At 42.7% G+C, this 27825-nt stretch overlaps 1 protein-coding gene across 3 annotated transcripts; it reads left to right on the top strand.

Moving 5' to 3' along the window:
- On the top strand, positions 1 to 23324 carry LOC129869592 (volume-regulated anion channel subunit LRRC8C-like). 3 transcript variants are annotated; one of them, XM_055944124.1, is made up of 7 exons: positions 1 to 351; positions 4681 to 4823; positions 14049 to 14447; positions 16855 to 17462; positions 17701 to 18022; positions 18104 to 18466; positions 18725 to 23324. In XM_055944124.1, exons 2-7 carry the CDS (start codon positions 4686 to 4688, stop codon positions 19289 to 19291), a joined length of 2397 nt encoding a protein of 798 aa, XP_055800099.1. In that variant the 5' UTR covers positions 1 to 351; positions 4681 to 4685; the 3' UTR covers positions 19292 to 23324. The 3 variants fall into 3 exon arrangements, with proteins under 3 accessions (XP_055800099.1, XP_055800100.1, XP_055800098.1); XM_055944125.1 differs by having other exon boundaries at positions 4678 to 4823; positions 14049 to 14438; XM_055944123.1 differs by having other exon boundaries at positions 4678 to 4823.
- The last annotated feature ends 4501 nt before the right edge of the window (positions 23325 to 27825 follow it).

Raw genomic sequence — 27825 nt, 5'->3', positions numbered from 1 at the left:
ACATCATGACACTTATTTGGAGTCTCTGGCTCAAGTGGTTTGAAAGCTATTGAGGTTTGAAAGCGCGAATATCCGTCGAATATCGAACTTGAAACTGTCTTAACCTCGGATATTCTAACGAGCCCAACACGTAAAGCGGCTAGTCTCCGCCCTGACCGCGTCAGTCAGTCAGTAGGCTACAATCTTTGTGCATCACGAACAGACAGGAACATTGAACTAGCTTGCAGTCAGAAATAACGGAAAGCTGAGGACCACGCCAGATCCACAAGGACATGATTGCCGCTGCTGCCCTAAAAAACACCCATCGACAAACCGCTATAGAATCTAGGCTGTCAGACAGATATCACTAGGGTAAGGCACATTTTGTTATTGTATTCTTACATGATTGATGATGAATGTACATGTTATTTTCATAGCGCATAATTTCGTTACATTGTATTTGGGTTTAACTGTAAATTAGCCTACACATTGTTGCCATGTTTGCATAGCAATATAAATATACATTTTAACTTTGGCCTGTCTATAGCCCATGTAACCCGAGCCTCCTGCACTAGCTGACACTGCCTCTGAATAATGCTAATATTGAGTTAGGCATATGCCATGTACTGTATCTCAATTAGATTTAAACCCACACATAGGCTTTATTATTTTGTCTAAAGGCTAGAAATATGAAACGCCGTGGGAATTTCTCAAGTTTGGATAATGATATCACCTATTTCTTCACCCCCCCCCCCCCCCCCCTCTTCCCAAAAAGGAAAGAAGATGAAAAATGTTTCTTAAATATTATTCTCTATATGAATAACTGGTTAGCAGTATGAGTGCCTATTTATGGAAGGCAGAGAATTCACACCATAGATTAGCCATATACTGTGGAGGACCATGGAAAAACTATGTAGAAAATATTAGACTCCAGGATCACTTTGAGAGAATAGGGGGGGATTGTAACAATAGGTGTTAAATGATAACAGTAAGTGACTTGGGACATCTTTTAATAACTTGTACAATGAAAATCCCAAATATCATATACTACCAGTACTTTTCAACTACACACTGCAAACTGCGGAGCCTATCGGCTAACCTTAGAGCCAACTTCTCTTAGTTCACCTTCAAACCACATAATAGAAGCTAACAACATTGCATCTCTAGATAAGATTAAGATAAATATGACCCCCCTCCCCCCAAAAATGTATAAAACATAAACCATTCCCTCTCCACAGGGTACTGACAATGTTATCATTTAACACCTATTGTAACAATCCCCCCTATTCTCTCAAAGTGATCCTGGAGTCTAATATTTTCTACATAGTTTTTCCATGGTCCTCCTAACTAATAAACCCATCTTGGACAGGATGTGTTATCCTTGGGACTGACTGGGGACTGGGTGTGATCTATCCAGACATTCATGTCTGTCCCAAATGGAACCCTATTCCCTATATATTGTATCCCGAGAGCACTCTGGTCAAAAGTAGTGCACTATATAGGGTATAGGGTGCCATTTGGGACACAGTAATAGTCTGTTTTGGGCAGGCCCAATAAGTCAGTGTTGGAGATTTGCAGAGTTTCCTGTCAGGAAGAGCCAAGCAAAGGATAAAACGCAGGCGGCCCAGACATCCAGGCCAGCTCACTGAGTTGACAAAGCAAACAACTTATCTAGGCTAGGGAGGAATAATTTTCAAAAAATGATCAAAGGCTACATACAGTTTTTCCCACTGTAGTTAATTGGAGTTAAACCGATACAGAGTGTTTACTAATGCCTTATAACCATTGGAACTTCATATACATTTGTATTATACAATATACACTGAGGATACAAAACATTAAGAACACCTGCTCTTTCCATGACATTGACTGACCAGGTGAAAGCTATGATCCCTTATTGATGTCACTTGTTAAATCCACTTCAATCAGTGTAGACCAGGTATTCCCAAACTGGGGTACAATGCCATCGGGGGAACACCAAATAAAAATGTGATTCACATTTTTTTTTTACATTTTCAAACAGTACATTTATATTTTCCACCGGGGCTATACATTTGGGTGAGTGTTCAGCTAAATAACAACACAATGACAAATTTTAATGAATACTCAGGGAGAAAAATGTGTAGATTCACGCGCAGAGCACTGCAGGTGTTAATTTCACCTTCACAGAAGGCAGGAATTGTGGTTACAGTTAGGCAATGATCATACACAGGTAGGCAAACAGGCAGGTGAATCAAAACTAGTACTAGTTCTCATTAACCTGTGGTGAGTTATTCACTATTTTTGATGAACATATAAAGTTTAAGATGGCTAAATAAAGAGCAAAATTATTGATTGTTATATTATTATTTGTGCCCTGGTCCTATAAGAGCTCTTTGTCACTTCCCACAAGCCGGGTTGTGAGAAAAACTCACACTGATTCTTATGTTTAATAGATGTATCGTAGAGTGTGTGTATGGCAGGCTTACAATGATGACAAAAAAAACATTTGAGAGTGCGCTGACCCCGGTGCTAGAGGGGATACGCAGTTGGAGGTTGAATGTTTGAAGGGGTATAGGACTATAAAAAGTTTGGGAACCACTGGTGTAGATGAAGGGGAGGAGACAGGTTAAATAAGGAGTTTTAAGCTTTGAGACAATTGAGTCATGGACTGTGTTTGTGTGGCATTCAGAGGACATCCAGTCATCTTGATACAACTGTGGGAAGCATTGGTGTCAACATGGGCCAGCATCCCTGTGGAATGCTTTCGACACCTTGTAGAGTCCATGCCCCAACAAATTGAGGCTGTTCTGATTGTAAAAGGGGGGCAACTAAATATTAGGAAGGTGATCCTAATGTTTGGTATACTCAGTATACATTTGCAATAATACAAGTTAAGTGTCATGTTAAAAATAATTGTATTGAACCTGAACTGTCTTCCATCCTTCATGTCGAGTTACATACATGCATTATTTCCATATCTCAGGAACTCCTCAAGGAAACAATGTGTTCAATTGTATGAAGGACAATAGAGATGAAACTATAGGTCTAGTTTCCACAGTAAAACCAGTATATCTGTGACTTTGAGACAAAGTTTTAGGCTTTCCGACTCTGGTTAAAGATGGTTGTTTGTTTCTAGCACAGCGGTCTATCTAAACAGTGCAGCTGTGTTATTAAAAGTCTCACATATTTAGCTGTAGCTCTCTTGAGATATGTTTTGATAGACTATACACTTGTGTGGTTGTTTAGTGCTGAAGACTGTATATACATGAATTTCGAACAAAATGAAAACCATCGACAAACAAACACAGTCAAGTATATCTAACTTCTAGAATATGATACATCTATGAATTATTTAGTTGTGTCCTTATACATACTTATACACATACATATATTTATACGTAAGTAGCCTATATACATACTTATATCATGTAAATGTGACATTTTACAGAGTAACTTATACATGCCAACTAATGTAAATGCTTCCCACTGGGCACAGACGTCAGTTCAACGTCTAGTTTTGTTTTACATTTGATTCAGTTGTCAACTAACGTGAAGTCAAAATGAAATCAACAAAAATGTTAACCATCTTATTAGGGTTGGGTGAGAAGTTGGGTGAAAATTCCTGATAATTCATTACCTTCATGATTTTTTGTAAATGTAATCAGTTTTGATTTAACCAGTTTGTGCCCAGTGGGTTACTATTCTGGTTGTATTGTTTAACATTTTTATTAATGTGCAAACAGAGTAGAATCATACTCATGCTTTGAGAAATAACTTTCCAAAATAAGAGATTATCATAGGAAAAACATATGACATCCTTTTGTCTTAATGTTGAAGAATGTTCCTCTGACTCAGATGATGTTGATGAGAGAGAGAGAGAGAGAGAGGAGAGAGAGAGAGAGAGAGAGAGAGAGAGAGAGAGAGAGAGAGAGAGAGAGAGAGAGAGAGAGAGAGAGAGAGAGAGAGAGAGAGAGGAGAGAGAGAGAGAGAGAGAGAGAGAGAGAGAGAGGAGAGAGAGAGAGAGAGAGAGAGGAGAGAGAGAGAGAGAGAGAGAGAGAGAGAGAGAGAGAGAGAGAGAGAGAGAGAGAGAGAGAGAGACATGTTCAAGTATGGAGGTATAGGTGCAACATGGTTTCTTTTCATGTTTAACAGCATGACAGGAAGCAGAGTTTAATTCACCCAAACCCCACACATAAAGGAAACCTTATTATTCACAGTTCCAGCTAAATGTATTTGAATGTTAAACAAAAATGGCCAAATTGGGGCCTGCTGTATTTTGGCAGCTATTTTGTTTGACAAACAAGAGACCGACTGGTTATACGGAAGGTGATGCTTACCGTTATGGATATGTTTCTGGAGTGTGATTGGGTTGTCAGTGTGAGTGTAGCCCTAATTAGTTCCAAGTATTGTCTTGTGAAGGCTAGCTACATTTCCCCCTACAATTCCCCCTGCGTGTTCAACTAGTCTGGAAGCTGGCCATGTTGAACATATACATTTAAATGGAGCTTCCAGGCTTTTTTTTCAACCAAAAGGCAGCCCTGCCACTTGGTTTGATAAAAAGCTAATGGATGGGGATGGAGAAATTTAACCACTTTCAAATTAAAAAATTGAACTTTGATTGTAAAGATTGGCACATAAAAGGACTAAATATATTTTGAAGCTATATATTGTTTATAAATACATTGTTTGCAAACAATCCCTAAATCTCTGTCCCAGCAGGAGCCATGATTCCTGTGACAGAGTTCCGGCAGTTCTCAGAGCAGGAGCCAGCATTCCGGGTTCTGAAGCCCTGGTGGGATGTGTTCACAGACTACCTCTCTGTGGTCATGCTAATGATCGGGGTGTTCGGATGCACCCTACAGGTTAGTGCACAGACTACCTCTCTGTCATCATGCTCATGATCTGAGTGTTCGGATGCACAGTACAAGGTCAGTATCTTCAAACCACACAATATCTGCTTTCCCTGCCTCAGAGTGTCCAAAAGGCCTGACTATCTAATGAACAAGGTGCATACACATTATAACTTTATCTTGTAGCATAGTCCTATACCTAGTGAGGCAAAAGTGGTTGAATTGATGACATAATGAGAAATATGTTGTAGTTCACACAGTATGCCTTGTGTGCTGTGTCGTTAGGATGTTATAGCAGATATTAGCCTTTAAAGTAACTTGCCAATTCACTGCTCTGTAGATCTACTGTGTCCTGTCCTGTAGTCACAAACAGCCCAGTGTTGGGTTCATGTAAGCTGCACAGTATAGCGGGAGTTTACCAACGGAAAGGGGAAGATATTCCTGCACTCCACACATACACACACTCACACAGACACTGCGCACCAAAAATGTCTCCCCCGCCTGCCCCACCACGTCTTCATAAACACATGGGCTTCATCCGAAATGGTACCCTATTCCCTATATACGTAGTACACTTCTTTTGTCCAGAACCATCTGGAACACAGCCATGTGAAGTTAATGTGTTATGTGAAGTGAATGTTATAACATGTGAAGCAAAATGTGATAATGAATCTACATGAAACTACTCGTGAAATCATGTTTTTCCACGTGAAATTGTAAGGATTAACCCGAGCCGCTACCTTCTCCTCTATAAACCCCTGTAGATTATAAGTAATTATTTTTTAGAAAAGCCCAAAACACCATTGACAGGAACTTGTTTATTGGGGTGAGAATATCCCGTGTTGTCCCTTGAACCAAGGGAAGGATCACTACAAAAATAATGACTATTTTGAAAAACTGCTTTCACAGTTTGTAAATAGTGGGTGATTTCCAAACACGACCCATCTGACGACCCTCATTAGTTTACATTGGTAGTTTACATGGTGAACTAAACCGCAACCTAGTCAAAGCAGACAGCACTGTCCCTAATTAATACATTTCCTGGCATTATGGGACTGTTTGTCTCAGTTTACAGTAGTGGAGGTAAACACTGGCTCTGCCAAAGGGACATTTTTAGCTTTACACACACAAGTGTAGCTACCTCATGTAGATGAACGGTAAGGGGGAGGGTGAGAGAGTGAGAGAGAGAGAGAGAGAGAGAGAGAGAGAGAGAGAGAGAGAGAGAGAGAGAGAGAGAGAGAGAGAGAGAAAGAGAGCAGGACAGAGAGAGAGACAGAGAGAGGGAGAGAAAGTAAAAGAAGAGAAAGATCAAGAGTGAGATCAGGAGAGTGAGAAAGAGAAGTGTGTGTGTGTGTGTGTGTGTGTGTGTGTGTGTGTGTGTGTGTGTGTGTGTGTGTGTGTGTGTGTGTGTGTGTGTGTGTGTGTGTGTGTGTGTGTGTGTGTGTGTGTGTGTGTGTGTGTGTGTGTGTGGGGGTGTGTGTGTGTGTGTGTGTGTGTGTGTGTGTGTGTGTGAGAGAGAGAGAGATGACCAGGGTGTGTAGAATTCTGCTGATCTCTGTTGTCATGACGTGGTCCTTTCTGGGTATAGATCGTGGCTTCCCCCTCTCACTCTCTCCTACACCCAGGTTCTGTTATCTCAGCTCGTAAATTCCTGGCGGAGACTCTCTCCCCCTGGCCATACTGAAAGAGAGACCACAGAGTGAACAGAGGATTTGACGTGGCCGAACTCTTAAATCCCCAAAATGTGAAAATAAAACTATATGTCCACTTGTGAGAATGTGGGAAGAGTCCGTGGTCACTTAAAGGACAGTTATGTTGAGTGTGTTTCATTTGGTGACCTCACTAAGGACAGGATATACACATAACTATATCTCTGAATGTGTACATTTCTCAATTATGGTGTTTGCATCTAATTCCTGTATAAAATGAATGAGTAAAGATGAAACTATTTGTGAAATTATGTAATGTGATGTTAATGTGAGACGTCGCTAGTAAAAACCTTGTTCAATGCGGTATTGAATCTCTTGTGCTGTATAAGAATTGCAGTGGTTTCTGACGTAGCCAGTGGGTAACGTTAGCAATACATTTCTAGCGCTAGGATACAATCCAGATTCTCATAGAAATTTGAAAAATAAACGTTTGGCCAAACGTGGGCTATTTCTGCCTCCCGCGTTTCAGAACCGGGTAGGCTCAGTCATTATTAATTTCTCGAGCGAGGACAGAGAGCCAGCCAATTTGAAATTGAGTAGATATTAGCTTGACTAATAATTATCTTTCTCTCTCGTGTTTCCAGGCGAGTAGAACACGGTGCATTTCGTTGTTTGCCGCGCATTCCGATTAAAACATCGCAAAAATAATGCAGGGAAATGGTTTGAACGTAATGACGTTATAAGTAAAACCACCCTAGTTTGTGCTTGGAAGTGAGATTTCTGTACAAATAGGATTAGCTTAGCACGAGATGCTAAGCTAACAAAGGGAAAACATCATTTTCTTTTTCCTGTGTCACGTTGAAATTCCTCTGCTTTGCGCGACGGAAGTCCCGCCCTTTGTACTTCCATTTCATTTCAGCTTTCTGCGAATGCTGATGGTGAAGAATCGCCAGTACATTTCTTGTAAAAGAATTAGGTGACAGCCAAACGTGGATCACATTAAGATATCCAGCCAATCGCAATTGACTGGATATCGATGTCTCATTCAATATAACTAATATGTATAAATGCCAGATTTTCCTTTTCAGGTGGATCTTTTAAATAATATACAAATTGAGTGGTTTTCTAAAATGTCACAACGCTCTCAGGTTAATTAAAGTTTAATTCCCAAATAGCCTATACAGGTTTAATTTATCATTAAAATAGATCAATCAGTAAAATCTGCTTTTGCAAAGCACATTCAATTAACCCCAGTACTGACGGAAGTCCCGCGTCCAGCGCGAATCCCATGTAGCTTTGGCCTTAGGGATATGTGAAACTAGTGGTGAATGTACCCCAATATTTAAACTACTATTTACACTGATGATAATCCAGACACTCAATTGATTGGATAACATTGTCTCAGTCAATTTAATAAGTTAAATTGTCGAACATACCTTAAGGTTCTTCCAATTAAATGAGACATTTTAAACTTTCCAATAGTAACCTAGATGAACCAACTTCCCAGGTTAATTGAAGTTTAATTCCCAGATAGCCTATCCATGTATGATTAATCATTATCATTGATTAATCAATACAATTTGCTTTTGCAAATTCATTCACGTCCAACTCCCACATTACTGGTACAGTACTGATGGTTCATTAACATCTATAAATAGATAAAAATTGTCTTTGCAACTTCCAACGTATTCCAAAACCAAACTTTGGAAAAATATGATTTTTTTCCCCTTTCAAATGTTCTAATAATGTGCAAGCTATCAGAGGGGGTAGTCCCCACTCGCCCGCTAATTAGTGAATCTCACCCTTAAAATGTTTCATCTCTGACCTCAGCAGCGATACCAACCATAATTATGCCATTAGCGGAAAAACAGCAGACATGGCGAACAACACTCTCCAAAATCAACCATCGGGCGCAGGCCTCGTAAAGGTTCTCTCCAGTCTAGCCCTGATATCTTGCCATCCGAGATTGGCATCGGTCCAATACCACAGTGCACTGCTGAAGCACGAGCAGGTAACGGTAGACATAAAGGGACAAGTGGAGAGAACCAGGAAACCAATGACAAATGCAGAAAAGGGAAAGATTCTGCTAGCTATGGCTGCTAGCTACTGCGTTTTGAAAACTGAACAATTAAATGTAATTGTGAAAATGTATGATGATGAACGAGCACAAACTCTTCAACAAAATCTTCTTCTACAGGAACAACTCAATTTAGCCAAAACTAAATACGATGATGTCCATGCCAAATTAGATAAATCTGACGAGTTATCTACAAACAGGAGCGCTCAACTTGATAACATGCATGCAGTTTTGTTGAATGCTACTCAAAGTAACAATGTTCTACTCAACATGCTGCAGACCAAAGACGATCAGTTAATAAACACAATGAATTAGTTGGATGACAAATCAGCAGAACTCATTGAAGTCGCTGACCAAATGAATGATGAGAGAACTCAGGTGATGAAGATGGAAATATTGATTTCTAAGCAAGAGGAGGAAATCTCATCACTGAATCTCTCGCTTTGTACTCAAGACCTCTATCTGCAAACAATGACAGATACGCTGACAGACACAGCAAACCTTCTTGCCACAGCTCGCATTGATGTGCCATCCTGGATGAGCTGCACTACCTGAGCCACTTGTGTGGGTTGTAGACTCCGTCTCATGCTAACACTAGAGTGAAAGCACCGCCAGCATTCAAAAGTGACCAAAACAGCCAGGAAGCATAGGAACTGAGAAGTGGTCTGTGGTCACCACCTGCAGAACCACTCCTTTATTGGAGGTGTCTTGCTAATTGCCTATAATTTCCACCTTTTGTCAATTCCATTTGCACAACAGCATGTGAAATTTATTGTCAATCAGTGTTGCTTCCTAAGTGGACAGTTTGATTTCACAGAAGTGTGATTGACTTGGAGTTACATTGTGTTGTTTAAGTGTTCCCTTTATTTTTTTGAGCAGTGTATATTGATTGCAATTATTCCTGAATGAGTGAGCGTTTGTAAGGGCTGTCGTTCTCCTCATCCTCGGACGAGGAGAGGAGAGAAGGATCAGTGGACCAATACGCAGCATTTGGGAAATAAGCCATCTCTTTATTCGAAATGACGGCAACACGAAAACAAACACTTACAAAATTACAAAACAAGAAAACGACGTAGACGAAAACATGAACTTACTTAACTAAAACGTAAAACTCACGGACAGGAACAGACTACATCAAAACGAACGAACAACCAAACAGTCCCGTATGGTACATACATATACGAAACAGGAGACAATCACCCACAAACAAACAGTGAGAACACCCTACCTAAATATGACTCTCAATTAGAAGAAAACGCAAAACACCTGCCTCTAATTAAGAGCCATACCAGGCAACCCAAAACCAACATAGAAACAGAAAACATAGACTGCCCACCCAAAACTCACGCCCTGACCATATACACATACAAAAACAACATAAAACAGGTCAGGAACGTTACAGAACCCCCCCCCTCAAGGTGCGAACGCCGGGCGCACCAGCACAAAGTCCAGGGGAGGGTCTGGGTGGGCAGTTGACCACGGTGGTGGCTCAGGCTCTGGACGCTGTCCCCACACCACCATAGTCACTCCCCGCTTCTGTCTTCCCCTCCCAATGACCACCCTCAAACTAACATCCCCTAAATGAACAGCCAACACCGGGATAAGGGGCAGCACCGGGAGAAGGGGCAGCACCGGGACAAGGGGCAGCCCCGGGACATGGGGCAGCACCGGGACAAGGGGCAGCACCGGGATAAGGGACAGCACCGGGATAAGGGTCAGCACCGGGACAAGGGGCAGCACCGGGACAAGGGGCAGCACCGGGACAAGGGGCAGCACCGGGACAAGGGGCAGCACCGGGACAAGGGGCAGCACCGGGATAAGGGGCAGCACCGGGACAAGGGGCAGGTCCCGGCTGAGATACTCAGGCAGATCCTGACTGAACGGCTCTCGACGCTCATGGCTGGCTGACGGCTCTCGACGCTCATGGCTGGCTGACGGCTCTCGACGCTCATGACTGGCTGACGGCTCTCGACGCTCATGGCAGGCTGACGGCTCTCGACGCTCATGGCAGGCTGACGGCTCTCGACGCTCATGGCAGGCTGACGGCTCTCGACGCTCATGGCAGGCTGACGGCTCTCGACGCTCATGGCAGGCTGACGGCTCTCGACGCTCATGGCAGGCTGACGGCTCTCGACGCTCATGGCAGGCTGACGGCTCTCGACGCTCATGGCAGGCTGACGGCTCTCGACGCTCATGGCAGGCTGACGGCTCTCGACGCTCATGGCTCTCTGACGGCTCTGGCTGCTCATGGCTCGCTGGCGGCTCTGGCAGATCCTGTCTGGTTGGCGGCTCTGGCAGATCCTGTCTGGTTGGCGGCTCTGGCAGATCCTGTCTGGTTGGCGGCTCTGGCAGATCCTGTCTGGCGGGCGGCTCTAGCGGCTCCTGTCTGGCGGGCGGCTCTAGCGGCTCCTGTCTGGCGGACGGCTCTGTAGGCTCATGGCAGACGGGCGGCTTTGCAGGCTCATGGCAGACGGGCGGCTTTGCAGGCTCATGGCAGACGGATGGCTCAGACGGCGCTGGGGAGACGGATGGCTCAGATGGCGCTGGGGAGACGGATGGCTCTGGCCGGATAAGGCGCACTGTAGACCTGGTGCGTGGTGCCGGAACTGGAGGCACCGGGCTAAGGATAAGCACCTTCCTACTAGTGCGGGGAGCAGGGACAGGGCACACTATACTCTCAAAGCCCACTCTATACCTGATGCGAGGTACCGGCACTGGTGACACCGGGCTGAGGACAAGCACATCAGGATTAGTAGGGGGAGAAGATACAGTGTGTACAAGGCTCTGGAGACGCACAGGAGGCTTAGTGCGTGGTGCCGGAACTGGAGGCACCGGGCTAGATACACGCACTACAGGGAGAGTGCGTGGAGGAGGAACAGGGCTCAGGAGACGCACTGGTAGCCTAGTGTGTAGTGTAGGCACTGTAGGTACTAGGCTGGGGCGGGGAGGTGGCGCCGGAAATACCGGACCGTGGAGGCGTACTGGCACTCTTGAGCATTGAGCCTGCCCAACCTTACCTGGTTGAATGCTCCCGGTCACCCGACCAGTGCGGGGAGGTGGAATAACCCGCACCGGCCTATGTAGGCGAACCGGGGAAACCATGCGTAAGGCAGGTGCCATGTATGCCGGCCCGAGGAGACGCACTGGAGACCAGACGCGTTGAGCCGGCCTCATGACACCTGGCTCAATACCCAATCTAGCCCTACCAGTGCGGGGAGGTGGAATAACCCGCACTGGCCTATGCACTCGTACAGGAGACACCGTGCGCTCTACTGCGTAACACGGCGCCTGCCCGTACTCCCGCTCTCTACGGTAAGCCTGGGAAGTGGGCGCAGGTCTCCTACCTGCCCTTGGCCCACCACCTCTTAGCCCCCCCCCAAGAAATATTTGGGTGTTACTCACGGGCTTTTTGGGCTTCCGTGCCAGACGCGTTCCCTCATAACTCCGGTTCCTCTCTCCGGTAGCCTCTGCTCTCCTCAGTGCCTCCAGCTGTTCCCATGGGAGGCGATCCCCACCAGCCAGGATCTCCTCCCATGTGTAGCAACCTTTTCCGTCCAATATATCGTCCCAAGTCCAGGAGTCCTTGTTGCCCTGTTGAGCTTTCCCTTGCCGCTTGGTCCTAATTTGGTGGGTGATTCTTCAAGGGCTGTCGTTCTCCTCATCCTCGGACGAGGAGAGGAGAGAAGGATCAGTGGACCAATACGCAGCATTTGGGAAATAAGCCATCTCTTTATTCGAAACGACGGCAACACGAAAACAAACACTTACAAAATTACAAAACAAGAAAACGACGTAGACGAAAACCTGAACATGAACTTACTTAACTAAAACTTAAAACTCACGGACAGGAACAGACTACATCAAAACGAACGAACAACCAAACAGTCCCGTATGGTACATACATATACGAAACAGGAGACAATCACCCACAAACAAACAGTGAGAACACCCTACCTAAATATGACTCTCAATTAGAGGAAAACGCAAAACACCTGCCTCTAATTAAGAGCCATACCAGGCAACCCAAAACCAACATAGAAAAACAGAAAACATAGACTGCCCACCCAAAACTCACGCCCTGACCATATACACATACAAAAACAACATAAAACAGGTCAGGAACGTTACACGTTGTGTGCAAAGGATTAGCATTTCAATTAATATAATTATCAACTGTGTGAAGTGATCCTTTTTGTCTTTCCCGCTTCTTTCTCAGTCCTCACCCACTTACCTTTGTCCACCAAGCCGTCATATCGGCTTAGCCCACTTGGGAATCTTCCCTATCCTTGTTAGTAAGCAATATCTACTGTTTGTTTATGCATTTCTGTGATTATTTAGTTAGTTAGTAAATAAATGATTAAGCCAATTGGTGTATGGATGATTCATAGTTTAGGCTGGGTTCCTGCAGATAACCAACAATTTACGACGTTTGGAATGAGACTGACGTGAGGTAAATAATAATTAATAGAAGACTAATTGATCAGATATTAAAATATCTGAAGAGTTATACTCGGAAAATTATAACTTTGTAATCTGAAGATTTTCCGTGGTGCCCCGACTTCCTAGTTAATTACATTTACATTATTAGTTGAATCACGTAATAATAATTACAGAGAATTGATTTGATAAAATAACAGTCACCACTTTTAATGATGCCAAAGACACAACACTGTACTCAGCAAGTCTGACTTTTAATTTCTCCTGTCCTGCATTAAAAGAGAGAGAGCCTCCCCCTTTTCCAGCTGATCAGGCATTTTCTTCAGACAAATTTCCAGACAGAGTCCTCTGCCTCAGGAACCACATGGTAGGCAATGTCACTGGTCTGGCTCATAAGAAAAGCAAATATTTACAAAGCTGAAGAAAAATAAACTGTATATACATCAACACATTCATGATTAGTTTATAATTGCAGTAGAACAATTGGTAATGTTGTAAGTGTTATAAAAGTGCAATGGTAGGTCAAAGAATAACATATCATTTGGTGGTACAGTATTGCATAGCGTTACAATGAGTCTGACTCCCTCTTTAGTCTGTGGTGGCTAAAACACAAAATTGGTCATTTCCTGTCTGAGTCACAGTCCTACCAATGTTGTCACAGAAGGAAATGAGAAATAACATCCGATATCCCCCTCTGTTGTTTGTATTATCATTGTGTATCTAAGTTACTGTAATATACTTTTTTGTAATGAATTCATTGGAAATTGTTCTCACTTTCCCACTGGGCACAGACATCAGTTCAACATCTATTCCACGTCGATTCAATGTAATTGCCTAGTGGGTTAGCTCGTTATTATAAAATAAAAAAGAGCAAAAAAATAAATGTGCCTAATAAAATCTTAGGAATATTACAATCAGTGAAGAATTTCAATATTGCAGAACTGTTTACTACTCAGTTACTGTGATATTGTGTATATATTGCCATCATTGGGTCTTGTTTGACAGTTGTATTGTCATCTTACATTTGTGCTTGCTTTATTGTGAATGTCTTTTTTGATGTTTCTTTTCTTTCAGGTGGTCCAGGACAAAATCATCTGCCTTCCACAGAGAATATCAATAGCGAACCAAACAATAACCTTACCAAATAAAACCGAGCTGGTCTCACCTGTTGTGTCGCAGGATGTGCATGAGATGATGGGCCTGAAAACCAACCTGGACCTTCAACAGTACAGCTTCATAAACCAGATGTGCTACGAGAAAGCCCTGCACTGGTATGCCAAGTACTTCCCTTACCTAGTCCTCATACACACCCTCATCTTCATGGTGTGTAGCAATTTCTGGTTCAAGTTCCCAGGCTCCAGCTCTAAGATAGAGCATTTCATCTCCATCTTGGGAAAGTGCTTCGACTCCCCCTGGACTACTAGAGCTCTGTCCGAGGTGTCTGGAGAGAACCCAGAGGAGAAGGTATTGTTGGTATGTGTTTGTACAGTATGTAGTGTATGTATGAATGGATATATGTTTGTATGTACACTGAGTGTACAATACATTAAGAACACCTTCCTAATATTGAGTTGAACCCACCCCTCCACAGAGATGTTGATGCTGGCCCATGTTGACTCCAATGCTTCCCACGGTTGTCTCAAGTTGACTGAATGTCCTTTGGGTGGTGGACCATTCTTGATACACACGAGAAACTGTTGAGCGTGAAAAACCAAGCAGTGTTGCAGTTCTTGACACAAACCGGTGCGCCTGGCACCTACTACCATACCCCGTTCAAAAGCACTTAAATCTTTTTTCTTACCCATTCACCCTCTGAATGGCACACATACACAATCTCAATTATCTCAAGGCTCTAAAATCCTTCTTTAACCTGTCTCCTCCCCTTCATCTACACAGATTGAAGTGGATTTAACAAGTGACATCAATAAGGTATCATAGCGTTCACCTGGATTCACCTGGTCCAGTCTATGTCTTGGAAAGAGCATGTGCTTATAATGTTTTGTACACGCAGTGTATATATGTACAGTTGAAGTCAGAAGTTTACATACACTTAGGTTGGCGTCATTAAAACTCGTTTTTCAACCACTCCACAAATTTCTTGTTAACAAACTATAGTTTTAGTCGGTTAGGACATATACTTTTTGCATGACACAAGTAATTCTTCCAACAATTGTTTACAGACAGATTATTTAACTTATAATTCACTGTATCATAATTCCAGTGGGTCAGAAGTTTACATACACTAAGTTGACCATGCCTTTAAACAGCTTGGAAAATTCCAGAAAATTATGTCATGGCTTTAGAAGCTTCTGATAGGGTAATTGACATAATTTGAGTCAATTGGAGGTGTACCTGTGGATGTATTTCAAGGCCTACCTTCAAACTCAGTGCCTCTTTGCTTGACATCATGGGAAAATAAAAATAAATCAGCCAAGACCTCCGAAAAAAATTGTAGACTGCGGGTCTGGTTTATACTTGGGAGCAATTTCCAAATGCCTGAAAGTACCACATTCATCTGTACAAACAATAGTATGCAAGTATTAACACCATGGGACCACGCAGCCGTCATACCGCTCAGGAAGGAGACACGTTCTGTCTCCTAGAGATGAATGTAGTTTGGTGCGAAAAGTGCAAATCAATCACAGAACAACAGCAAATGACCTTATGAAGATGCTGGAGGAAACAGGTACAAAAGTATCTATATCCACAGTAAAACAAGTCCTATATCGACATAACCTGAAAGGCCGCTCAGCAAGGAAGAAGCCACTGCTCCAAAATCGCCATAAAAAAGCCAGACTATGGTTTGCAACTGCACATGGGGACAAAGATGGTACTTTTTGGAGAAATGTCCTCTGGTCTGATGAAACAAAAATAGAACTGTTTGGCCATAATGACCATCGTTACGTTTGGAGGAAGAAGGGGGAGCTTGCAAGCCGAAGAACACCATCCCAACCGTGAAGCACGGGGGTGGCAGCATCATGTTTTGGGAGTGCTTTGCTGCAGGAGAGACTGGTGCACTTCACAAAATAGATGGCATCATGAGGTAGGAAAATTATGTGGATATATTGAAGCAACATCTCAAGACATCCGTCAGGAAGTTAAAGCTTGGTCACAAATGGGTCTTCCAAATGGACAATGACCACAAGCATACTTCCAAAGTTGTGGCAAAATGGCTTAAGGACAACAAAGTCAAGGTATTGGAGTGGCCATCACAAAGCCCTGACCTCAATCCCATAGAAAATTTGTGGGCAGAACTGAAAAAGCATGTGCGAGCAAGGAGGCCTACAAACCTGACTCAGTTACACCAGCTCTGTCAGGAGGAATGGGCCAAAATTTACACAACTTATTGTGGCAATGTTGTGGAAGGCTACCTGAAACATTTAACCCAAGTTAATCAATTTAAAGGCAATGCTACCAAATAATAATTGAGTGTATGTAAACCTCTAACCCACTGGGAATGTGATGAAAGAAATAAAAGCTGAAATAAATCATTCTCTCAACTATTATTCTGACATTTCACATTCTTAAAATAAAGTGGTGATCCTAACTGACCTAAAACAGGGACTTTTTACTGGGATTAAATGTCAGGAATTGTGAAAAACTGAGTTTAAATGTATTTGGCTAAGGTGTATGTAAACTTACGACTTCAACTGTATGTATTGTTGTAGTCAAATGGCTGAGGAAACTATGGGGCAGTTTCCTGTACACAGATAAAGCCTAGGCCTGGACTGAAAACTCAATGGAGAATCTCCTTTCAAAATTCTGTTTCGTCCAGGACTAGGCTCAATCTGTTTCCGGGAAACAGCCCTATATTGGATATATTTGAAATATTTCAAATAAAATGCATTAATTAATAAATTCATTAATTTATTCATTCAAGGACAACAAGAACAACAGTGCCAGCAAAGCGATCCTCAACGTGTCTGTAGAGGGGAACCTGGACAGCCTGGAAAAGACCCAGTCCCTCAAATCCATCCCAGAGAAGATCGTAGTGGACAAGCCCACAGCCAGCGCCCTGGATAAGAAGGAAGGAGAACAGGCCAAAGCTCTGTTTGAGAAGGTGAAGAAGTTCCGCCTGCACGTCGAAGAGGGGGACATCCTCTATGTTATGTATGTTCGTCAGACTGTTCTCAAAGTGTTCAAGTTCCTCCTCATCATCGCGTATAACAGTGCTTTAGTCTCTGAGGTGCAGATCACAGTGAAGTGCAGTGTTGACATACAGGACATGACGGGATATAAGCATTTCTCCTGTAATCACACCATGGCCCACTTGTTCTCTAAGTTGTCGTACTGTTACCTGTGCTTCGTGGCTGTGTACGGATTCACCTGCCTCTACACTTCCTACTGGCTCTTCTACCGCTCGCTGAAGGAGTACTCCTTTGAATACGTGAGGCAAGAAACGGGAATCGATGACATCCCAGACGTGAAGAATGACTTTGCCTTCATGCTGCACATGATCGACCAGTACGACCCACTGTACTCCAAAAGGTGTAAAATATATATTTTTTGAAAATTGTAAATTGTTTCAAGTAATTCAGCTCTCCGTTGCTGTTGATAGGTATGTAATGCCTCCAATTGTAAAACAAACCATTCGGGTGCAGTTGTATGGCTACCCTCTGCTCCAACCTTTCGGAGTTGGAATAAAGCAGAAGACAAAAGCAGAAGTTTCCATGGCATATCTGTCTACATTGGACAATAACGTATTCTTCTTCTTTCTTTCTCTCAGGTTCGCAGTGTTCCTGTCTGAGGTGAGTGAGAACAAACTGAAACAGCTGAACCTGAACCATGAATGGACGCCAGAGAAGCTGCGTCAGAGACTGCTGACCAACCATAACAACAGACTGGAGCTGCAGCTCTTCATGCTGTCTGGGCTCCCGGACACCATCTTCGAGGTGACAGAGCTCCAGTCCCTGAAGCTAGAGATCATCAACAACGTAACCATCCCAGCTTCCATCGCCCAGCTGGAAAACCTCCAGGAGCTGTCTCTGTATCAGTGTTGCTTAAAGATCCACACCACAGCCACTTCCTTCCTCAAGGATAACCTTAAGGTATGCTATTCTGGTAGTCTTTGGTGTGGCATATTTGTATTTATTTTTTATTAATAAAGTATCGTTCCATCTTTATGTAAGGTGCTCAGGGTAAAGTTTGATGACAGCAGGGAGCTGCCTCATTGGCTGTACCACCTACGGAATCTAGAGGAGCTCTACCTCATTGGCTCACTGAGTCCTGACGCTTCTAAGAATGTGGTTCTGGAGTCTCTAAGGGAGCTGAAGAATCTGAAGACCCTGTCGCTCAAAAGTAACTTTACAAAGATCCCCCAGTCCATCGTGGACGTGTCCAGCCACCTGCAGAGACTGTACGTTTACAACGATGGCACCAAGCTGGTGATGCTCAACAACCTGAAGAAGATGGTGAACCTGACTGAACTGGAGCTGGTGCACTGTGACCTGGAACGCATCCCACATGCTGTCTTTAGCCTCACGAACCTACAGGTATGATATGCCGTACTTTGACCGCCTGCTATGTTCGCCTACAGTGTCTCCACACTGAGTGGTCCACAATGTGGGTTTTAAATATGTAATGACTTATTCCTTTAAGCTCCTAGTTGAGCAAAGGGCCTTAAAGGTGCATCTCCAGCTAACTCTGTTCTGGGCTCTTTTCTTGACTTCAAATATGTCATATGTATTGCCATTTCCTGTAATATTGTGGAGTGACACTTAAAATACATTTGTATAACTCTAACTCTACAGGAGTTGGACTTGAAGGAAAACAACCTGCGCTCCATTGAGGAGATAGTCAGCTGCCAGCACCTCCACAAACTGACGTGCCTGAAACTCTGGCACAACAGTATCTGCTACATCCCTGAGCACATCAAGAAGCTGGGCAGCCTGGAGCGCCTCTACTTCAGTCACAACAAGATAGAGATCTTGCCCTCGCACCTGTTCTTATGCAACAAGCTTCGTTACCTGGATCTGTCCAACAACGACATCCGGTTCATTCCGCCGGAGATCGGTGTCCTACAGAGTCTTCAGTACTTCTCTGTTACGTGCAACAAGATTGATAACCTCCCAGACGAGCTCTTCTTTTGCAAGAAGCTCAAAACCCTCAAGCTGGGCAAGAATACGCTGTCGTTGCTCTCACCAAAGATCTCATACCTGGTTCTATTGACACACCTGGAACTGAAGGGCAACCATTTTGAGCTCCTGCCTCCAGAGCTGCGGTTCTGCCGGGCATTGAAGCGTGGCGGCCTAGTGGTGGAGGACATCCTGTTTGAAACCTTGCCTTCGGATATCAGAGACAAAATGAAGGCTGAGTGAAATGCCTTACAGAATCTGTGCAAAAGGCCCTGCGATACATTAGCATCCTGTCCAGGGGGTGTACTTGTATATCAAGCTGCCTCACATTACATAAACAGGAGATTGGCTCCTGCCCTATGGGCCTATCTGGCTCGGACAAAGCAAGTTACTTATATGTGCAAAAAAAAAAAGCCAATCTTGTCTTAATCTGACAATCATAGTCTACCAAAATTGTAGATTTTACTGTATACTTAGTTTATCATGATCAAACTCTAAGCAGTATACTGTTCTGAGGTGGAAATTGTGATATTCATGCACAGCGAATTCTCCAGTGTTAAATCAACACTTACAGTGACAATTTTTCTATACGGGTCCACACGATTAACACTTTTAGTGTTATGCAATAACACTTCATATAGTATTTTTAACACTAGGAAGTGTATATAGTTTACACTAATGGTGTTATGCAATAACACCTCATATCGTATTTTTAACACTAGGAAGTGTATATAGTTTACACTAATGGTGTTATGCAATAACACCTCATATAGTATTTTTAACACTAGGAAGTGTATATAGTTTACACTAATGGTGTTATGCAATAACACCTTATACTGTATTTTTAACCATTACGCAAAGAGGTCTGTATCTGTTGACAAGGTCGCTGGTGTTGGATTAAGGAGATTACAATAACGTCTTTAAAGCATTTACAAAGACTTCAGGACTGGCAGCAGACATATTCAAACTTGAATAAGTATAACCATAGACCACTTAAACTGATACAACACTTCCATTCATGGGTGCCAAAAACAATGAATTTAAAGCCACGCCTCAACTAAGCCACACCTCCAATATAATTTCCCAGTGCCTTGCCTTTTCAAGTTAATTGTAGATTTACCACCCATGACAGTATTTGTTAGTGGCAGAGACATGGTTGTTGAATTTATTAATTTCACTCCTGTGGACTTCCCACTAGAGGTGAATGTTATCATTAAAATGTAATGCTTTAGGACAATACATTAAATATATAAGGCCTTACTTTCATGGCCAAGTTTTACCCTAACACAGTGGTGTTAGGACAATCCTGGTTTAGAGGCCACATCTGCAAGTCACATTATGCAGGCTTGCAAAGTGATGTAATTCCTATACGAAACCAGATTTTTTATCATTCAGAATGAATGTAAGGGTTAGGAACATTGTGAGGAGACTACCTAAGTCAGGGATGGGCAACTCCAGTCTTCAGGGTCCAGATGGGTGTCACATTTTTCCCTTTCCCTAGCAAACACAGCTGATTAAACTAATTACGTTCTAAATTAGCTAGGGCAAAATGTTGACACCAATCAGGCCCCTTGGGGCCCGAGTTTCCCACCCCTTATCTAAACCATTTAAACTGGAACAGCCATTTAAGTAATAGTTGCATTTATTGCATTCATCTGATTGGATTAGTTGAGAAAAATGTATGTTATTTAAAAATCATATTTGTGTACAATAATATTAATCAATCAATGTACATGCAAAAACACAGATATTAAAAACAATCCTAAAAATGACTCCCTCCAGTAGAGCATGCTGGGAAATGTGATAATGATGGGCATGGTTTTATTGGGAATGTTTTACTCTCCACAGAGTAAAACTGACAGAGAGTAAAACAGACACAATCACATTCTCACACTTAACATTGGATATAAACACTAACACTGGGGTTATTTTACACTACTGAGTGTTCATTTCAGATTTAATTTAACTCCTGAATCAACACTAGAAATGTTACACTGAAAAATCTACACTAGGTAACACTGGCCAATTTGCTGAGTGGGTGTATGTTTTGAGTAATATGTCTAAGTGTTACTTCATGTCAGAAGGGAATATGGCTTTGTGATGTAATTAAATGGTTCTTAACAATATAATTAGTCACAGGAAAGGTATATTTTGTAATGGCGCGTTGTTCATCCGCACCTGCCCGCAATTACTAATAACCCATCCGCAACCGCCCGTCTATATGTGATAAAGTGAATATCTAACTTGCTAATATAAACAATGTGCTGTAGGATAGTGTGAGATGCCGGAACGATTTGACAGGGGGTGCAGGATTCTGTTTTGCCTGATTTAGATATGTTTCTGCTTATAATTTCAAACATTTTGGTAGGCTATTTGTTATTCAACTTGTCATTAGGCCTATATGTTGCCCTAGAAGACTAAATAAACCTTTGATCACCAGAATAATGTCATACATTGATAGAAATAATGCTTCAATCTAGTTGACATGGGTAAAAAAGATTCTCTGTGCAACATCTCCAAATGACATCAGTTTGACCGGTTCTAAGGAAATAGAAAAGTGTGAAAATGACCCTGAAAGAAAGAAATCTAATTTCTCCACTCTTGTTCCCAAGTTCAAATTTTGCTTACATTTGATGTATCATTTTACTTAAATAAATGCTTAATTCTGCAGGAGTTAATATTAAGTCTATGTGAGAGGTTATAGACTTACAGTCAGTGTTCAGATTTCAGTTTCCATTTAACTCATCTGAACAGTAGGCTACAGTTCCCTTGACGTGCCATAGGCCTATTTGAAGTCCATCTTGTGACTGTGGAATTTGTATAGCGCCTCACAATCACCACACACAACATTGCCAGCACCGCTATCATCCTCTCTAAACACTTCACCAATTCTTTCCCAAACATTACTTTTCTTGGCTCTCTCTTCTCTTTATTTTCAACTCTCCATTTCACAGCTTTTCTCTTATTGAATTAAAGTCCGACATTGGCCTTTTTGCCTCCATGGATAGATGTTTACTTTTTTCTGCCCATTCCCAAGTGCATTTGGGGTTTGCCGTGTAGGCTATTTGGTACGCTACAGTTAGGCCCTAAAGATTAAGCTTATGCACCAATGCCAGATAGCCTAAAATAATGAAAGAAAAATGTCAATGTAGCCTATAGATATACATTTCACAAGAATGATAGGTTACATTTTCAGATTTTTTAAGGTATTGTTTTCCTTTTAATCAAGCCGCCTGCTACCCACCCACCCTTCATCCGCACAATATTTCATGACCTTAAACCCACCCGCCCCGCGGATATAATCGCGGGGACTGCGGGTTATGAGTCAACCCGCGCATCACTAATACTTAGCCTGGCTACCCGTCTATTTGTGCTAAGATTTGACTCCTTGTACTCTGTGTCATATGCCAAACATAATGTTTGTGGAATGATAGTACAAACAGATCTGGGACCAGGCTAAGGAATACTGTCTATCAGAGGAACTCAACAACAGGATTGCTTGTTCTTGTATTGTTGATATTGTTACTTATTACACTTGTTATACCGTATTATGCAGTGTCTAGCATAAGCTTCAATGAACATACACTGGATAGAATGTAAGCCTATAATCAGAAAGATTGGATTTATACAATAATCCAAATATTGAATGTATTATCCTGAAGGGCCTCATATTTGGACTTAATTTACTGTCCAAAGATATTCTAAAATAGATATACTAAAATGTTTTTTGAAATAACTTTTCTACTCAGTCTCTATATTATGTAGTACTCGGATAATGAAAGTGCTTTATATAACAGTGTAGTTGGCTACAAGTGAAATGTGGACTCAGCTGTAACTGTTTGTCAATAGCCTGTGGCAAGACCATATTTATCAGGAGGGATAGCTAGTTTTAGTTAGTCACAGCTTACACAAGCTAAAAAAGACCAGCCATGTTGTAATTAACATATTTTGCACACGCCTTATAGATAGAGAGAACAATAAAGTCCACGCCTTAGACATTACAGTGTATCATAATCAGAGCTGTAGATCACTGCAAAGGTGCCATGGTTAGCTGCTATCTTAATTTATAAAAACAGTATCCCTACCGTATTTAGGGCGTTATATTCTAAGGTTAAATATTCCAACCATATTAATACAGATGGTAATGAGAGAAAGATAACAAAAAGGCATATCTTTTGTACATATTTTTTTATCAGATCATCTTTGCTGTGTTTGGTTCTTCATGTTGATTAATAAAAACAGCCAGATGGCAGCTGCTTTAAATGTGGCACAAACATTTTGTAGTCTGTGTTATCCTATACCTATAAACCATGTTGCATCCCATTTCATGTATAGCTGCACTCCTGGTTTCCCTCAGAGAAAGTAAACCAAGTGTTGTGTGTGGAATCAAAGTTGCACCCTAGGTGGCAGTGTTGTGCTTTGAATATAGCCATGTTCAAGTGTCTGAGGGAAATTCTATAATTCAGGGGTACTCAATTACTATTTGAGAAGTTCTGGTCACAAAAATGTCCTAGGTGGCAAAGGTCAGGATGAATATTGTCATTATGCAGTGTAGTAACACACCCCCACCTCGCAACACATGTAACCCCAAACTGTTCAAAAATATTTTAAAGCTAATTTCCTGCAATTCTACACAATTATATAAGTATCCAGACCCTTTGCTATGAGACTCGAAGTTGAGTTCAGATGCATCCTGTTTCCATAGATCATCATTGAGATGTTTCCACAACCTGATTGGAGTCCACCTGTGGTAAATTCAATTGATTGGACATCAATCAATCAATCAATCAATTTTATTTTATATAGCCCTTCGTACATCAGATAATATCTCGAAGTGCTGTACAGAAACCCAGCCTAAAACCCCAAACAGCTAGAATGCAGGTGTAGAAGCACGGTGGCTAGGAAAAACTCCCTAGAAAGGCCAAAACCTAGGAAGAAACCTAGAGAGGAACCAGGCTATGAGGGGTGGCCAGTCCTCTTCTGGCTGTGCCGGGTGGAGATTATAACAGAACTATGCCAAGATGTTCAAAAATGTTCATAAGTGACAAGCATGGTCAAATAATAATCATGAATAATTTTCAGTTGGCTTTTCATAGCTGATCATTAAGAGTTGAAAAACAACAGGTCTGGGACAGGTGGCGGTTCCATAACCGCAGGCAGAACAGCTGAAACTGGAATAGCAGCAAGGCCAGGCGGACTGGGGACAGCAAGGAGTCACCACGGGCGGCAGTCCCGACGCATGGTCCTAGGGCCCAGGTCCTCCGAGAGAAAGAAAGAGAGAAGGAGAAAATTAGAGAGAGCCAAGATTTTCAAAATGTTCATAAATGACAAGCATGGTCAAATAATAATCAGGAATAAATCTCAGTTGGCTTTTCATAGCCGATCATTAAGAGTTGAAAACAGCAGGTCTGGGACAGGTAGGGGTTCCATAACCGCAGGCAGAAGAGTTGAAACTGGAATAGCAGCAAGGCCAGGCGGACTGGGGGCAGCAAGGAGTCACCACGGCCGGTAGTCCCGACGTATGGTCCTAGGGCTCAGGTCCTCCGAGAGAAAGAGAGAAGGAGAAAATTAGAGAGAGCCAAGATTTTCAAAATGTTCATAAATGACAAGCATGGTCAAATAATAATCAGGAATAAATCTCAGTTGGCTTTTCATAGCCGATCATTAAGAGTTGAAAACAGCAGGTCTGGGACAGGTAGGGGTTTCGTAACCGCAGGCAGAAACAGTTGAAACTGGAATAGCAGCAAGGCCGGGCGGACTGGGGACAGCAAGGTGTCAGCATGCCCGGTAGTCCTGACGTATGGTCCTAGGGCTCAGGTTCTCAGAGAGAAAGAGAGAACGAGAGAATTAGAGAGAGCATACTTAAATTCACACAGGACACTGGATAAGACAGGAGAAGTATTCCAGGTATAACCAACTGACCCTAGCCCCCCGACACATAAACTACTGCAGCATAAATACTGGAGGCTGAGACAGGAGCGGTCAGGAGACACTGTGGCCCCATCCGAAGAAACCCCCGGACAGGGCCAAACAGGAAGGATATAACCCCACCCACTCTGCCAAAGCACAGCCCCCACACCACTAGAGGGATATCCTCAACCACCAACTTACAATCCTGAGACAAGGCCGAGTATAGCCCACAAAGGTCTCCACCACAGCACAACCAAGGGGGGGCGCCAACCCAGACAGGAAGTTCACGTCAGTAACTCAACCCACTCAAGTGACGCACCCCTCCTAGGGACGGCATGAAAGAGCACCAGCAAGCCAGTGACTCAGCCCCAGTAACAGGGTTAGAGGCAGAGAATCCCAGTGGAGAGAGGGGAACCGGCCCTGGAGAGACAGCAAGGGCGGTTCGTTGCTCCAGAGCCTTTCCGTTCACCTTCACACTCCTGGGCCAGACTACACTCAATCATATGACCTACTGAAGAGATAAGTCTTCAGTAAAGACTTAAAGGTTGAGACTGAGTCTGCGTCTCTCACATGGGTAGGCAGACTGTTCCATAAAAATGGAGATCTATAGGAGAAAGCCCTGCCTCCAGCTGTTTGCTTGACATGATTTGGTCACACACCTGTCTATTTAAGGTCCCACAGCTGACAGTGCATGTCAGAGCAAAAATCAAGCCTTGAGTCAGGTGACCAAGAACTCGATGGTCACTCTGACAAAACTCCAGAGTTTCTCTGTAGAGATGGGAGAACCTTCCAGAAGGACAACCATCTCTGCAGCACTCCCCCAATCAGGCAATGATGGTAGAGTGGCCAGACGGAAGCCACTCCTCAGTAAAAGGCACATGACAGCCCACTTGGAGTTTTCCAAAAGGCATTTAAAGGACTCTCAGACCATGAGAAACAAGATTCCCTTGTCTGATAAAACCAAGATTGAAATCTGGCCTGAATGCCAAGCGTCAAGTCTGGAGGAAACCAGGCACCGCTCATCATCTGGCCAATACCATTTTATTTTTCAGCGGCAGGGCCTGGGAGACTAGTCAGGATCGAGAGAAAGATGAACGGAGCAAAGTACAGAGAGATACTTGATGAAAACATGCTCCAGAGCGCTCAGGACCTCAGACTGGGGTGAAGGTTCACCTTCTAACAGGACAATGACCCTAAGCACACAGCCACGACAACGCAGTAGTCTCTGAATGTCAATGAGTGGCCCAGCCAGAGCCCGGACTTGAACCCGATCAAACGTCTCTGGAGCGACCTGAAAATAGCTGTGCAGCGACACTCCCCATCCAACCTGACAGAACTTGAGAGGATCTGCAGAGATGATTGGGAGAAACTTCCCAAATACAGGTGTGCCAAGCTTGTAGCGTCATACCTAAGAAGGCTGTAATCGCTGCCAAAGGTGCTTCAACAAAGTACTGAGTAAAGGGTCTGAATACTAATGTAAATGTGATATTTCAGTTAAATCTTTTAAATACATTTTTTTAAATTGATAAAAAACTGTTTTTGCTTTGTCATTATGGGATATTGTGTGTAGATTGATAAGGGTGTGAAACGATTTAATACATTTTAGAATAGGGCTTTAACGCAACAAAGTGTGGAAAAGTCAAGGGGTCTGAATACTTTCTGAATGCACTGTATATAATTAAGAATTGACAAGACAGATTCTTTCAGAGCGGCAGGACTGAGAAGACAAAGAATTGATCGGAAGTGCAGTAGCCTACATGTAGGCCTATTAACCTAAAGAAATAGAGCTGTTGTTATACAGATGGTGGATCTTAATTTGATCAACCCAAGGCAGGACATTTTAAACTTGTGGTGTATTTTGAGTTTTTAAAATACTTCTGAAGTTTGTAATTTCCACTGAATTTCGCTTACGAAAAATGTATCAACCCCAACATAAATGTCCATTAATTAAAATCCACATAACAGTTCACATTTCCTGTTGCTGTAGGATTATTTGCCTGCTGTAGCAAACTGGCTCAAATTAAGATCCTACATCTGTACTGAATACTCTTAATGATCATCCAAAATAAAATAATGATTCATAACTTTGGCCTTTGTTCATTCAACAGAAGTGCTCCAACCGCTCTTTGTTCCATATTCCTGGCAAGCTGCCCAGTCCAAGACAATGGCTATATTTGTGCTATGCAGCATTTCTTTGGCCCATGAACACGGCTTATTATATTAAGGGCATGTTACAGAGAACATAGTGGCATTCTGAATGGCACATAGGCACAGTATTGATAATAATCATCCACAGGATAGATAGCTACTTTATTTTCCATGTTATTAGAAATTGAAATCTGTCTTCTTAACACCACCCTCTCCTCCCACATGTTGAGAGACACAGCATTTCAATCTAACATGCACTACCGATCAAAGGTTTTAGAACCGCAGCAGAGGTAACTCTGGGTCTTTCTTTTCTGTGGTGGTCCTCATGAGAGCCAGTTTCATTATAGTGCTTGATGGTTTTGCGACTGCACTTGAAGAAACTTTCGAAGTTCTTGAAATTTTCCGTATTGACTGACCTGGACTGTCGTTTCTCCTCTTATTTGAGCTGTTCTTGCCATAATATGGACTTGGTCTTTTACCAAATAGGGCTATCTTCTGTATACCACCCTACAGTACATTGTCACGATTTAAAAATTTCTTTTACATTTTTTATTTAACCTTTATTTAACTAGGCAGGTCAGTTAGGAACAAATTCTTTTTTACAATGACGGCCTACCCCGAAGACACTGGGCCAATTGTGTGCCGCCCTATGGGACTCCCAATCACATCCGGATGTGAAACAGCCTGGATTTGAACCAGGGACTGCAGTGTCACCTCTT

Source organism: Salvelinus fontinalis, chromosome 14, assembly GCF_029448725.1.
Source record: "Salvelinus fontinalis isolate EN_2023a chromosome 14, ASM2944872v1, whole genome shotgun sequence".
Lineage (NCBI taxonomy): Eukaryota > Metazoa > Chordata > Actinopteri > Salmoniformes > Salmonidae > Salvelinus > Salvelinus fontinalis.
The sequence above is the reverse complement of the archived record's forward strand: the minus strand, read 5'-3'. Positions and strand labels throughout refer to the sequence as shown.